Consider the following 13,094-nt stretch of genomic DNA (forward strand, 5'->3'; position numbering starts at 1 on the left):
GCAGCCTGGAGTCACTGAGTACCTTGCCAGCCATGGAACGGCCCTGCCACGAGGACTCTCACAGTGTGGAGGCCTTGCTAGCAGTGAATTTTTTCTGGCCTTGGGTTTGTCACTTTTGTGGAGCAGCTCATGGTTGCGAGCTCAGCTACCACAAACAAGACACAAGTTAAATCTGGAGTGTTTCTTGGTAATGACAAAGCATTGCTGTGTGGGAGGGAGGGAGCCCACCTACCCCAGCAGACCCAACTGATTTATGGGGTATGTAATGAGGCAATTCATTCCAAAGCAGCTAGACAGTGCTGAGCTCTCCCTTTTGGTCAGTGTGACCCTGGGGAAGAAGCAGGAGAGGCACTTGGGGTTCAGCCAGCTGGAGGTGCCTAAACTTTGCACATCTGAAAGGGCCATTCTGGCAATTTGCAGTCTGCCTCCAATGCACATAAAATGGAACAGAATGTACCTGCACTCATCTCTCATGTGGAGATGTGGTTTCCAGAGAATACAGGTCCCAGCATGCAGTGGGCCCTGACTGCTTAGATCAAAATGGAGCATTGCATTCTGGGTCTTGTAGCTTGTTTAGGCCCTGCCTTTATTTGTATTTAATTCTTCATTCCTAAGAGCCATTTAAAGTGATGCATTCTGCACATAGTTCCAGAGAGTAGGAATGAAGGGGTTAAGGTGAGGAAGCCCACAGGCCACATTATAGAACTCTGCAAGCTTCGCTTTGGCCCATATATTAAGGCCTTAGGGCCCAGTGCTGTGAGGTGCTGAGTCCCCTACACCGCTGTTGACCTCATTGCAGCCTGGAGTTACTCAGTACCTTTTAGGATCAGACCATTACATGACATAACCTCAGACTGCCGCTCTGTGTAACATTCCTCCTCTCTTCCTCAGGTTTTGACATTGGCAGAGTGAGGGGAAACTCAGTGAGCAAGGAGAGATGGGACATAAGTTGAACTAGACTTTGTCAGGGAGATTTCTCCCACTGTCCCCAGCTCCACTGAGTTTTCATGTCCTGTTCTGAGACTGAGGAACCACCTTGGCTAGAATGATGCCAAGCAGGGCCCTCTTCTTGCTGGTCTCCTCCATTTGTTCCTTCCGAACGCAGCCTGTCAAGTGGAAACAGAGACTTTAACGTAACTAGGAGAACAGGGTTAGGAACCTGGAGGCCTCTTGCTTTTGATAAACCTCCCTCAGGGAGAGGAAGGATGGATTTTGCATGACAGAGATGCTGCCTTCTGCACTTCTTTGAGCATTGTGGGGGGGCATTATTTCAAATTGAGGCAAGGGGGCAAGCAAAGCTTCAGTGACAGATAATCGTCTGTCACCCAAACCCTCTCCCTAGCAGCTTCTCTCACTGCAGTGCTCCCAGCACACTCTTTATTATGGAGGCAGCACAAGAAGCTGTGTAAGGATCTCTACACAGACAAACTGAGACTTCCCTGAGTAGCTTAGACAGAGGAGGAAGCCCTGGAAATGGTGGATGTGAAGTGCCCTGATAGAGCAGGGAGCGGGCTCACTTTGAACTCTGGCAGACAAGACAGAAAGTTCAGAATAATCTGGAGGGACGGGATGGCTCAGGGGGTATGGTTTGGGACTGGTGTATGGACCTTTTCACCTCCGCCTCCCTAGTTCACATCTGTCTCTAGTTAATCGTCATTGAAATTCATTCCCATTCAGTCTCTTGTTGGTAGCCCCCTATTTAGTGCACAGTGACCGCACAGCAGTAAACACCACTGTCACAACACTAATTGACCGTCTCATCAGAGGCACCTAGGTGTAAATGGGATAAATTTCAGTACTTCAGACTGGCCCTCGGGGTCAGGACTGAGGCACATTGGCAGGGGAATGTGGGGGAAGCCGGCTCTGCTTCTGCCTCTACAGTGGCTGAATAGAAACCTTCATTCTTCAAATCACTCTGTTTGGCACCTTTTGCCAGCTCTACAGCCACCTCTCTGTTGGAGTCCAGCCAGGTGCTTTTATCACCCCAGGAGTGGCTGTGGGGTTTTATTGGGTAGGGGAGAGGAGAAGGACTTGAGTCTTCCTCACTGTTACCTTGCTGCCATCAGTACTCAGATCTGCATGTTGCTGCTTCTGCCACTAACAGGTGGCTGGCCTCATTTTGCCTTGTATCCATCTGGCGGAGGAGGTGTCTCCTCTGCTTTGGCTTGATGTGTTTATGGGACACATGCGGGAAGGGAGACTTTCCAGCACCAGATGGGGGGTGGGCAGCGCAAATGGACAGCAGCAGCAGCAACTGGTGCTTTGTAGGGCAGTTTTCCGTGAGCCCTGTTAATGACCCTGGGTCACTAGCGGCAGAGGGGTGAGGGGAGACTCACATGGTGTCACACTAGGCCAGAGAAGTCCAATTCCCTTTCCCTGCACTACCTGTGGTTCTATGGATCAGTCTGTTCTGTGTCTCTGGCAATTCTCTCGTCAGATTTGTGATTTCTGTCCACATAGGAAAATAATGGGCTAATCTCATCCTTCATGGAACTCCACTGACTTCATAATAAGCTTGAGAGACTAGGTGGCTCAGGTAGGGATTAGGACTAGGCTTTGGAACCTTTCACCTTTCATTTGGCTTCAATGGAATTACTCCTGCGACAGATTTGGCCTGACGTGTATATTTTCAATCTCTCATATTATATATTGAAAAAGACTCTGAGAAATAAAGCTGGTGATTTATAAAATAGGTTGTACCAAAGTGACAAATGTTCACGTCATTATCACACAAATGTCAAGACCATTAGTTGCGCCCGTGATGTGCCAGGTGTGGATTGATGTTAGTCTGTTATATTTGTAAAGATAAATTCTCCATCCGCCATGTATAATCAGGTAAAGGGTTTCCTTCCCATCTGTGATTGCAATTAGAACCCTGTTATGCTATTTCCTTTCTTTTGTGAGTTTCTTTTTGTGTGATATTGGTCTTGGTGCTTTTGGTGGATAGTCACATGACATTATACATGAGCAGATTGTCTTAAGACTGTGTTTTAAAATGTAAACTATAAAGCATGTGTGCGATGCAGTATCATATGGCAGACGCAGCAAATAGCTACAATAAATGTGAGCAAGTGTGAGTGGGAAGCAAGTGTGGCCTGTTTCTCAGCCCTGAAAGAAGAAGTTCATGATTTAAGGGATGAGTCAATATAAAAAGACAATGGCTGTGGACAAAGCCTCCCAGATGAACTCTGGGAATGCCATCGGTACAAGCAGGAGCTCATTCCTGAAGCAGAAATATGATTGTTAATGTTTATTGTATAAAACCAAAGGTCCTGTGGGTAGTGCTGGCTTTTTATAGCTGCATGGGAATACCAGGATGAGACGTTTCCGCCAGAGAAAAGCATTTCTATATAAGGAAAGCAGTGACTCCTCAGTGGAGCCTGGAGCTCCAACCTCAGATTCTATTCTGCAGTACCAACTGGCTGGGATGTGTGGACTCCTTGAGAATGGTCTGTGAAAATGCAGCGCAGACAAGGCTTCAGGGACTTGGATTGTAAGTGACCTGGACAGACTACATTCTCATAGTCTCGGTCAGTTATTGTAACTCATTAGAATTGTGATTGTCTGGAACTCAGCTCGCTGACACTGTAAACGGCTGTCTGACGGTTTTAGTATGACTATGGTACAGGTGTTAATACAGAGCTGTAAGCTGTTGAACTCTGTTGCCTGAAAGTGACTTGAAGCCAAACTTAGTCTCTCTGTGCAGGTTCTGTGCCTGCTGTTCAGTGGAGGTCCCTGATGGAAGCTTCTCTCTCAGTAATCTCCTTCTGTACACACACAGACTGCAGGCCACACATGAAATCATTTACTCTGGGGCTGGAGACAGGAGGGGCGGGAGATGTTCATTTTCTATCCTGGCCCTTTCATCTGTAGCTGGAGGGATGTGTGCAGCTTTGAGAAAGTTTGATGTCATTTCAAAGTGAAATCTTCCTGGTTGGCTGGACTTTTATCAGCCATTGACAGTGAACTCCTGTACCTACTGCTTCTATACAAGCCTGTACTAGACTGGTGGGAGGGACCCAGCATGGAAAGATGAAGGAAATTTAGGGCTAATTACTCTGTCAGGCAGCCCAGTAAAACATCAGATCAAAGACTGAGAGAGAAGGGGAGGTAACTTCCTCTGTTGTATTGTTTACTTGCTGCTGATTGGCTGGGAAGATTCGTCATGAGGAGAAGACCTGCTATAAGGCTGTTCAGACCAGTGAAGAGGGGCCGTCAGCCTGCGAGTACCAAGGTCCACTCATGATGCTGGCCCAGAACTGCGCCGTCATGCACAACCTGCTGGGGCCAGCATGCATCTTCCTGAGGAAGGGCTTCGCAGAAAACAGGCAGCCTGTACGTAAGTTACACCCTGCCGGGCGAGAAACATACAAAACACAATGCCCATATTGCCGCAAACGTGTAGCCACACATATGCCTACGTACATGGGACTCTGAGATCCCCCAACCACAGTAAACATACAGCCTCAGACCTGCAAATGCAGACTTACAGACTCACATACATGCTCAGGCATGTGAACTGGAAGATGTGCGGAGATACCCTGGCACCTAGGTTGTAGGCATTGTAGAAATACGTATACAGATCGATAGATCAGTGCACACTGAAACACTCACACAGTCATATGGATGCAGATATACCTGAGGCTTCCAATGTTCAAATATGACACTCCAATGAGACATCCACATCCCATATATGGAGGCTCAGATTAGTACATAGGGCCTAAATGGCCATTATATGTGCTTCACTGGATCTGACTGTCCCATAATGTGCTCACATTTGAAAATTGGGCCCATCAATACACAGAGATGAGCATATTTAAATACGCCCTGAGATGCAAACCTGTCTATATTCACTCTGACACACAAGCTCAGATTCATATACACAATCATGCACGCTCTCATGTCTGCACAGGAGAACACATACATGCAAACCCCAAAATAGCTACCTGTTCACACACCTTCAAATAAGGTATGCACAAACAAGTACCAGTACCTACACCCCCTCTAATATACAGCACACACCCATATCGATATTTCTACCCATCCAAGCATATATATGCATACATATACATCCATTCCTGCAACCTTAAAATATGCACAAATATACACACAGACATGTCAAATGTACATAGAGACATGCTTACATACTGTATGTTCACAGTAATATAAAGCACATACCCCTGTACACAGACATTTAATATCTATACTAACGTACTTAAACACATATACACAGACACCATATTATTAACACACATACAGGCATATATGTGATTAGGTGTACACACTTGCATATACTCATCCAGTACATTACATGCTCTTCCAGTCAAACAAAGCTCATCCTCAATGTCTGAGATTCGTGGCAGTTAAAATCCAGTTGTCAGGAATCCCTCCATAATAAATCTCTGCTCTATATACTCACATGCAAAGACACACTTGTCCTTAGCTGGAATAGAATCAAGGACCTTTAGTTCCAAAACGTAGTCCCCTTCCACTTGAGCTAAAGGCAAGTTATTGCTCACTGTAAGTTTTTATTCTCTGCAGCCTCCAACCACTAGCAGACAATCGCATATTCCATTAGCCAGTACATTAAAACACATGCAGAAATATTCTCAAGGAAGTGCACACACACATATATATACTGGCACACAAACATCTACCAAATCGTATGTGCTTATATAAAGAACTGGATCCAAATTCCATTTAGAATGTCAATAGCTTGCGGGTGACTATATCCACCATGTTCAGAGCCTGGAAATTCATAATATCCTAGGAGGCTCCAGAGAGAGGAGCACAGACATCTCTGACAACAGCCCTGGTGCAGAGTGAATGTATTTTAAAACAGCTGTTCTCCCCGTTGACTCTTTAGACCAGCAGGATTTAGTGTGCATAGGACAGAAATAAATGAATGCCAGAAAGTTTCTTATGATGATGATCACCTCTAGTGTATTCCTAGGACCTGAGCTCTTTGAACAGGTGTATCCCTTTTTCCATATGTTCTCCTCAGAAAGCTTTACACGGCTTCAGCTGATTTCTTCTTAAGCAGATGTTTTCCTATTTAATCATTTTTAAGGGAGCTTCCTTGGACTTTAAAACAGAAAATCTCCTCATAACACCAGTTACAGCTTGGGCTAGATTTTCCAAGGGACCTGGAGTGGCCTCTTATTTTGCACATACAGTCATTGGCCCCCTCTAATGATAGAATCTGCACACACAAAGAAGTGCTCACATCTCTGCACATGCAAATGCCTCTATGTGCCAAAATAGAGCCCAGGCTGAAAAAGTCTTGAGACTTCCTTGTGGACATTCTGGTGTGTTAATGACGCTGGCTGTAATGGGGTTTCAGACATCTACTGTGCTACAGCCTGGCCTAGTGGTTAAAGCACAGGCCTAGACGGCAGGAGATCTGCGTTCTCAGCCAGGTGCTGCCACAGATGCAGTGAGTAACTTTGCATGAGTCAATTCACTGTTCCGTAAAATGGACTTGATGATGATACCTCTGTATCTTGAACATTACTGATCAGACTGGTGGTGCTCAAGGACTCCTGGGGTCATTAAAGTTCATAAAGAGTTTGGAGACTCTTGGCCGGAGATATGCATACAGTGCTTAATGTGTAATGAAAAAGGTGCCGGGGCTCAAGCAATTTTTTTACTTTCATAACTGACGCGGCAAGCCCGGAGATACGGGGCTACGAACTGCCAAGCCCAGAGGGGCTAGGACTCAGCCCTGGCACAGATTAAGCACTATGTTACTGATCATGTGTCTTTGTAATTCATTATGATATCACTGAGAGGAAGGCAGTGAGGCCTCCTGTGCCTGCTTTAAAGAATGTGAACTCTTTTACAAATCAGTTTCTATGAAAGCAGAAGAAATGGGATGACATGTTTGAAATTACCAGATCTGTGAAGGATGAAACTGCAGAGCTAGAGCGCTCTGAAAGTTCCATGCAGCACAGAGATGCCTCTGGGAAGGTTATGAATGACAAGCTGATCACTTCTCTGGCACAGCCCCTGTTTGCACAGACATAAACCAGTGTGTGTCCTACTTTGCTGTATTCTCCGGGTAGCTGCCGCTAGAGTTACCACAGAAGCCTGTGGTTAATTAGCAAGAGCTCATCCTTATGAAACAGATCAAGGGCACAGTCTCCGGGGACCTGTGATGAGGCTGCAGACCCCTGGGAGATGAGGGGAGAAGCCAGGACTCAGACAAGAAAGGAAATTTCATCTCTGTTTCCAAATTCTCAGATATTCTGGATTTGCCTGGGAGCCATGAGTAGAGTTAGAAGGGGTTTTTAGTAACCAGAAAGCAGTGCATTTCCACGCTCATTTTTCTTCCTCTTGATGCAGTCTCTGGAGTTTTCCTATACTCTTTTACATCCCTCCCCTCTCTGAAAAACAACACCCAAATTGGATGTTTGAAGTTGCAGTGTTTCCTGATCATGGTGAATCCTTGTCCTGTTTTGTTTGTAGATGACCTTGCTGCTGTATATTTTGTTTCTCTGCCTGGGCTTGAAATGTTTGTATCTGGGGTGAACTCACTGCTTCTACAGTTCCAGTCCCTCCTTAGAGGAGTGGCTCTAGGAAATAGGGTTGCGAGAGCTCATGGTTGCTCTCCATCACTATAGGCTTGCTGATTGTGAAGCAGCTCACAGCTATTTCCAGACCCAGATGTTCCCAGCAGGAATTACTGTAGGGAATATGGTAAGAGCTTCAGAGGAGCTCCAAACTACAGCAGTGCCAGACTCTGCCACACAGAGTTGCTGTAGGGGAATGATACAGGCACACTGTGGAGGCTCTCAGTGCCAGCTCATCCATCTGGAGTGGAGTGCTGGAGTCTGTTTGAGAAGCCCGTGTTGCCCTGGACCTGAGGTGTGGAACAATACTTCTATTTGGCCACCTGGGCAGCAGGCGAAATGGAGATGGGCTTCCACAGAGAAGTGTGCAGGCAGCTGCTGGCACCCTTCTAATAGGAAAGGGAGTGATGTCAAAGCCTTGCCAGGTAGATGGGATTAAACATGTCATCACCTTCTTGTTTCTTCTGTCACTTTCTTGCTTGTGCGTGATGCTCCCAGACCTGCCTGTATTCATGAGTGCTATTCTGAGACCACTTTTCTATCAAATGGTTGGGTTTAACAGAAGATGTTCTTTCATTGCAGGACAGAGAACTGCGACCAGAAGAAATTGAAGGTAAAACTTTGACCCTTCCTCCATGTCTCACTTTCTCTCTGCTCAGTGAAAACATACTGCTGGCCAGACTGATCACAGGGGGGAGAAATCTGGGGTAAAACTAGGTAGACGAGCTCATAACTGTTCCCATTCTAGCCACTCCCTGCAGAAGACATCATAGGGAATGGTGCAGGAGTGCTGACTTTGGGGCAGCTCATATACACTCCACCTTCTGACAGAAGGGCTGTAGAGTGTAGTGTTGGAGTGATGATTCTGGGGGAGATCACATTTGCTCCATCTCCTGCAGGAGGGCTGTAGAACATAGTGTAGGAGTGCTGACCATCTGGCCATTCAAAGACTCTGCAGTCTGAGCAGGGACTGCTGTGGGGAATTGTGCAGCAGTGCTCGTGGTGGTGGAGCTCAGAGCTCCTCCAGTTCCAGCTTGTCTCCAGGGAATCTGCAGGGGGAATGTGCACCTTCTTGAAGAACATCTCTGAGATCCTAGCATGCCAGAGTGCTGCTGACTCCTTGTCAGGGGTGTTCTGGGAACTGTGTCTAATACCATCACTGACAGCATTGTCCTTATCGGATTCACTCTGACAGAGTTAAGAGAAGCCTTCAAGGAGTTCGATAAAGACAAGGATGGGTTTATCAACTGCAGGGACCTGGGGAACTGCATGCGGACCATGGGCTACATGCCTACCGAGATGGAGCTCATAGAGCTATCCCAGCAGATCAACATGAACTGTGAGTGTGACCCCTCGCTTGCATTTTCCCCTCTTACTGCCATTCTCTGCCTCCATGCATTGGGCTTTAGCTGTCAGTCTCTTGCTCTCATCTGTTCCTCTTTCTTTGTTGTCCTGGCTGCCTGCCTGTCTGTCACCCTCTCTCTGCTAGTCCATCTGTCTGTTTGCCTAGTTCTCTGGGCATCAGTCAGTTTGCTTGTCTCCAACCTACCAACCTATCTGGGTTTGTAGATAGTGAGGTATAAGAGCAATATGTTGAGACAGACACACCAACATAGGACTTCCCTTGGTGTGTGCACAGTCAACTGTTGCCCTTTTAAGGATGTTTAATGCACTGTTGTGCAGCTGCTGCATGTTGTTGTATTGAACCTGGTCTCTAGGTGGTCTGTGCTGAGGAGGGAGACTGGGTGCTAAGAGGAGGGAGATCCTTTGGTGTGAGGGTGGTGCTATGTCAGAGCAGAATGCTGGGGTGTTCAGCTTGAGGTGTGAGTGTATTGAGGAGATAGCTCTGGTAGTGATGGGCTGAGGGGCTACCCTCTGTCCATCTGCTGTCACACGAAAGGTGGAATAATGGGGAAGTGTATTCACAAACATGTCTGTGATTGGATATGGCTGTATTTGTGCCCTTTCCTTCTATCGTCAGTTCTTTGTCCTTATACTGTCTGCAGCAGTGCTGTATGGTGCCCACGGGAGTATTCACTAGGCATTATTTGTTGTACTCCTTGGGCTAGAAAGTATTAATCATCCAGAGAGGGAGCAGAAACAGTACCATGTGAGAATAACACATAACAAATAGTAGATAACCAGGGCACTGGTTGCCATGTGATCCACAGGCTGTATAATTAGGTCAGGCGATCAGGTGATCCACAGGCTGTACAATTAGGTCAGGCGGTCTGGTGATCCACAGGCTGCATAATTAAGTCAGGCGGTCTGGAGATCCACAGGCTGGATAATTAAATCAGGCGGTCTGGTGAACCACAGGCTGGATAATTAGGTCAGGCTGATGATCTGACAAACAGGTAGGAATTTGAGGAACTATTCACCAATTGCAGCTACTTCATAAACAGGAAAATGCATTAATTTGTTGAATACATTGTTTGTTACAAATAGCTTGTCCAGCTGTGGTGTTGAATTTCTGGGGCAGATTTTCTCCCCTGCTCCAGTGCAGTGTAGGGCCCATATAGGAGATACAGCTGGTTGAGGCAGAATTCTCTCTGTTGAGACACATCCACGGGGCTGCCATGTCCTTGCCCGGTCACAAGCCCTGAGGTATGGTGTATGCTGGGAGCAGATCCATAGCACACAGTGCTGTGGGGATTCTGAACTGCCTGCCCCTCATAGGCAGCCTGGGATGGGCTGCTGTAATTTAGAGGAGCTGGGACCCTTTCAGCCCTGCCCAGAATCCAGAGGGTGCAGAGGTGGTGTAAAGTCATGTTTGCTTCTCCTCCCCCTGAACTGCACTCTTTGTGCTGTGCCTCCCATGGGTGGCTGATCTCCAGTGGAAGCCATGTGTGGATGTGTTACCCTGGGTGCTCGGCTGGGCTAAGGAAAAAGGGCGTATTAATGTCTTACACACAAATTTCCCCTTGGTCCCAAGTGGGCGGCCATGTGGATTTTGAAGATTTTGTGGAGCTGATGGGACCAAAGCTTTTGGCAGAAACTGCAGATATGATTGGTGTAAAGGAGCTACGTGATGCCTTCAGAGAGGTGAGCTCCCCCCCCTGTGCTGCGGGACCCCCTCAGAGAGGTGAGCGTCCCCCTGTTCTGCATCACCCCCTCAGAGAGCTGAACACTCCCTGTGTTGTGTGACCCCCTCAGAGATGAACATTCCCTGTGCTGTGTGACCCCCTCAGACAGATAAGTGCCCTCTTTCATGTAGTAAAAGTGGAGAGAAGTGGAGAGCAAAGGCAGGAAAGAGAAAAGACCAGTGGGGGAATGAGGAGGAGGAGCGAGCATATATAGTAAAGAGGGCCCTAAGAAGGAAAGAAGAGAAACCAAGTATGGAAAAGAGAGGAGCACAAGGAGAGCAAAGGCCCAAAAGGGAACAAAGGGGGAAGATGGGCCAAGCACAGTAATAATGTATGGGGTCTGTGAGGAGAGGAAAAGGACCTGCTGGAACAGACTGGCCCCAGAGCAGGAGGAGAGAAGATGCCTAGGGAAGGAAAGAGGGAGCCAGGAGGGACTCAGGGGACCTCATGGACAAATATGTGCACTCCAAAGGGGAAAACATGGGACCCGAGTCTGGAGACTGTGGGTTCCCAGGGTCCATTCCAGCTGACTGTGCTCTTTCTGCTGTTGTTTGTTGCCTCCCTGCAGTTTGACACCAATGGCGATGGAGAGATCAGCACCAGCGAGCTGCGGGAGGCCATGAAGAAGCTGCTGGGGCAGCAGGTGGGCCATCGGGATATTGAAGAGATCATCCGAGATGTGGACCTGAACGGAGATGGGCACGTGGATTTTGAAGGTGAGAGAGAATGTGCTACTGTCCATCTTCACTGGGGTCAGGCAGGATTTCGGATCAGAGACTGGCTCATTGCCCTGCTCCAGGAATGGAGGAAGGAAAATGATCTCTATGTTCTAAGAGGCCCAGGTATCTGTGGAATGGGGTGAGAGGCAGCTGGGTCAGAATCTCCTAGGATTTTCCCTAGTTAGGATAAGGCTATTAGGGGAGAGATGGATGGTGTAGGAGATTTCTGGTTAGTAGTGTCTGGCTGTACAACTCTTCTCAATGCATCTCATTGTTAAGCGTGTCTCCCTGAATCACATACTAGGACAGACTGTCCTTGTGTCAGAGGAGAAACCTCTCTGTGGCCATGGGCAGCCCAATGTGGATTTCTGTTTCCTCCCTGATGCCCTCTGGGTACAAATGCAGGTAGCTAGCCTGAGCTGCTACCCATGCTGCCGTGGCCACACTGCTATTTTCGTGTGCTGGCCTGAGCAGAGCTAGTGCATTTACATTTATTCAAGCTGGGAATCACATCTTCCAGCTGCTGTGTAGACATGCTGTGTCAGTGTCCACCAAAGAGTTTAGTGTGGAAAGGAGACATTACCTTGTTTTAGGGCAGGTGTCCCAAATGATAAACTGCCCTGGCTAGTGGGATCCTGTAACTTGTTGCGTAAACACTCCAGGGTCAGTCAAGAAACCAAACCAGTGAGCAGTGGGGATGGGGCTTTCCTGTTGGCTGCATGGTGTCTCAGGATGAAGAGAGGTGGGATGGGAATGTGTTCGTGCAGTTGGTGTGTTCTCCTCTAGCCTCTCTGTTTGTCAATGGCTGCAGAGTTTGTTAGGATGATGTCCCGTTGAAGGTTACGCTAATCTGAAGAGGAACCAGCACCTCAGTGAGGGCAGAAGAGACCTGAGGGGAGCATCTAGCCCCGACGTTCCCATGCAAAGGTTTATAGGCTGGATGCATTTGAGACAGTGCGAGATGACCCGCCTCTCCTGCCCCAAAGTGGTCCCCACACCCCTCTGCCCTTTCACACTGTGAAAGACTCATAACGTCCCACAACTGGAACTGTTCCTCCGAGAAGGCGACAGCAGGAAACTGCAGCGCCAGGACAAGTCACGATCTTTTCATGAGATGTTTGCAACTTTAGACTCCTCCCCTCCTGCTTTTATTCTCCACCAACTGCTGCAAAGCAAGAGAAGGAGACACCCTCTTGGACTGGGGGATGAAACCAAAGCCATCTGGGATTGGTGGCTGCAGCAGGTCATGCTCTGCACCTGTTTGATTCCCTTGGTGAACTGTGTCCGTGTTTGCTGTGTGTCTGTCTGGAGTTATTTATGCCTCCCTGGTACATTCTCGTGTCTCCTGTGGCTACGTTTACCAAGAGCATCTAGAAATACATGTTTGGGGGGGAAAAAAAGGTGATAAATGTACAAACTGAAGCTGTGCGCAGCCCTGGCCTTTCTGTGTGAGGTGAAGGGCGGGCCGGAGGGAGGAGCATCTGCCAACCGATCCACTCCAACCAGACTGCTTTGGGGCCCATGTCGCGGCTGGGGGGACGAGCTGGAGCCAGGGGAGGTAGAGGCTGCTTGTTGCAGGATTGGTGACTAGGTGCTGTTCAGCGTGAGTGATACCTCCAGCCAGTCTAGCCACAGGCAGCGTAATACAAACACAAGGTATACATACTGCCAGGTACCAAAGACTTAATGGGCTAAATTCCTCCTTGCTGGAAATCCCT

The 13,094-nt window shown here is 47.9% G+C and overlaps 1 protein-coding gene across 5 annotated transcripts in view; it reads left to right on the forward strand.

Moving 5' to 3' along the window:
• Nucleotides 1-12,798, forward strand: part of CABP1 (calcium binding protein 1) — a 33,256-nt gene extending 20,458 nt beyond the window's left edge. For 3 of the 5 annotated variants that reach the window (XM_073312783.2, XM_073312785.1, XM_073312786.2), the window contains 6 exons: nucleotides 4,159-4,335; nucleotides 8,154-8,184; nucleotides 8,767-8,910; nucleotides 10,507-10,616; nucleotides 11,226-11,373; nucleotides 12,188-12,798. In XM_073312783.2, coding sequence (XP_073168884.1) covers nucleotides 4,159-4,335; nucleotides 8,154-8,184; nucleotides 8,767-8,910; nucleotides 10,507-10,616; nucleotides 11,226-11,373; nucleotides 12,188-12,213 — 636 coding nt within the window. In that variant the 3' untranslated portion in view covers nucleotides 12,214-12,798. The remainder of the gene's footprint in view (nucleotides 1-4,158; nucleotides 4,336-8,153; nucleotides 8,185-8,766; nucleotides 8,911-10,506; nucleotides 10,617-11,225; nucleotides 11,374-12,187) is intronic. The other 2 variants (XM_073312784.2, XM_073312787.1) reach the window with 1 other exon arrangement.
• The last annotated feature ends 296 nt before the right edge of the window (nucleotides 12,799-13,094 follow it).

The sequence above is a fragment of the Lepidochelys kempii genome, chromosome 15 (genome assembly GCF_965140285.1).
Source record: "Lepidochelys kempii isolate rLepKem1 chromosome 15, rLepKem1.hap1, whole genome shotgun sequence".
In the NCBI taxonomy this organism is placed as follows: Eukaryota; Metazoa; Chordata; order Testudines; family Cheloniidae; genus Lepidochelys; species Lepidochelys kempii.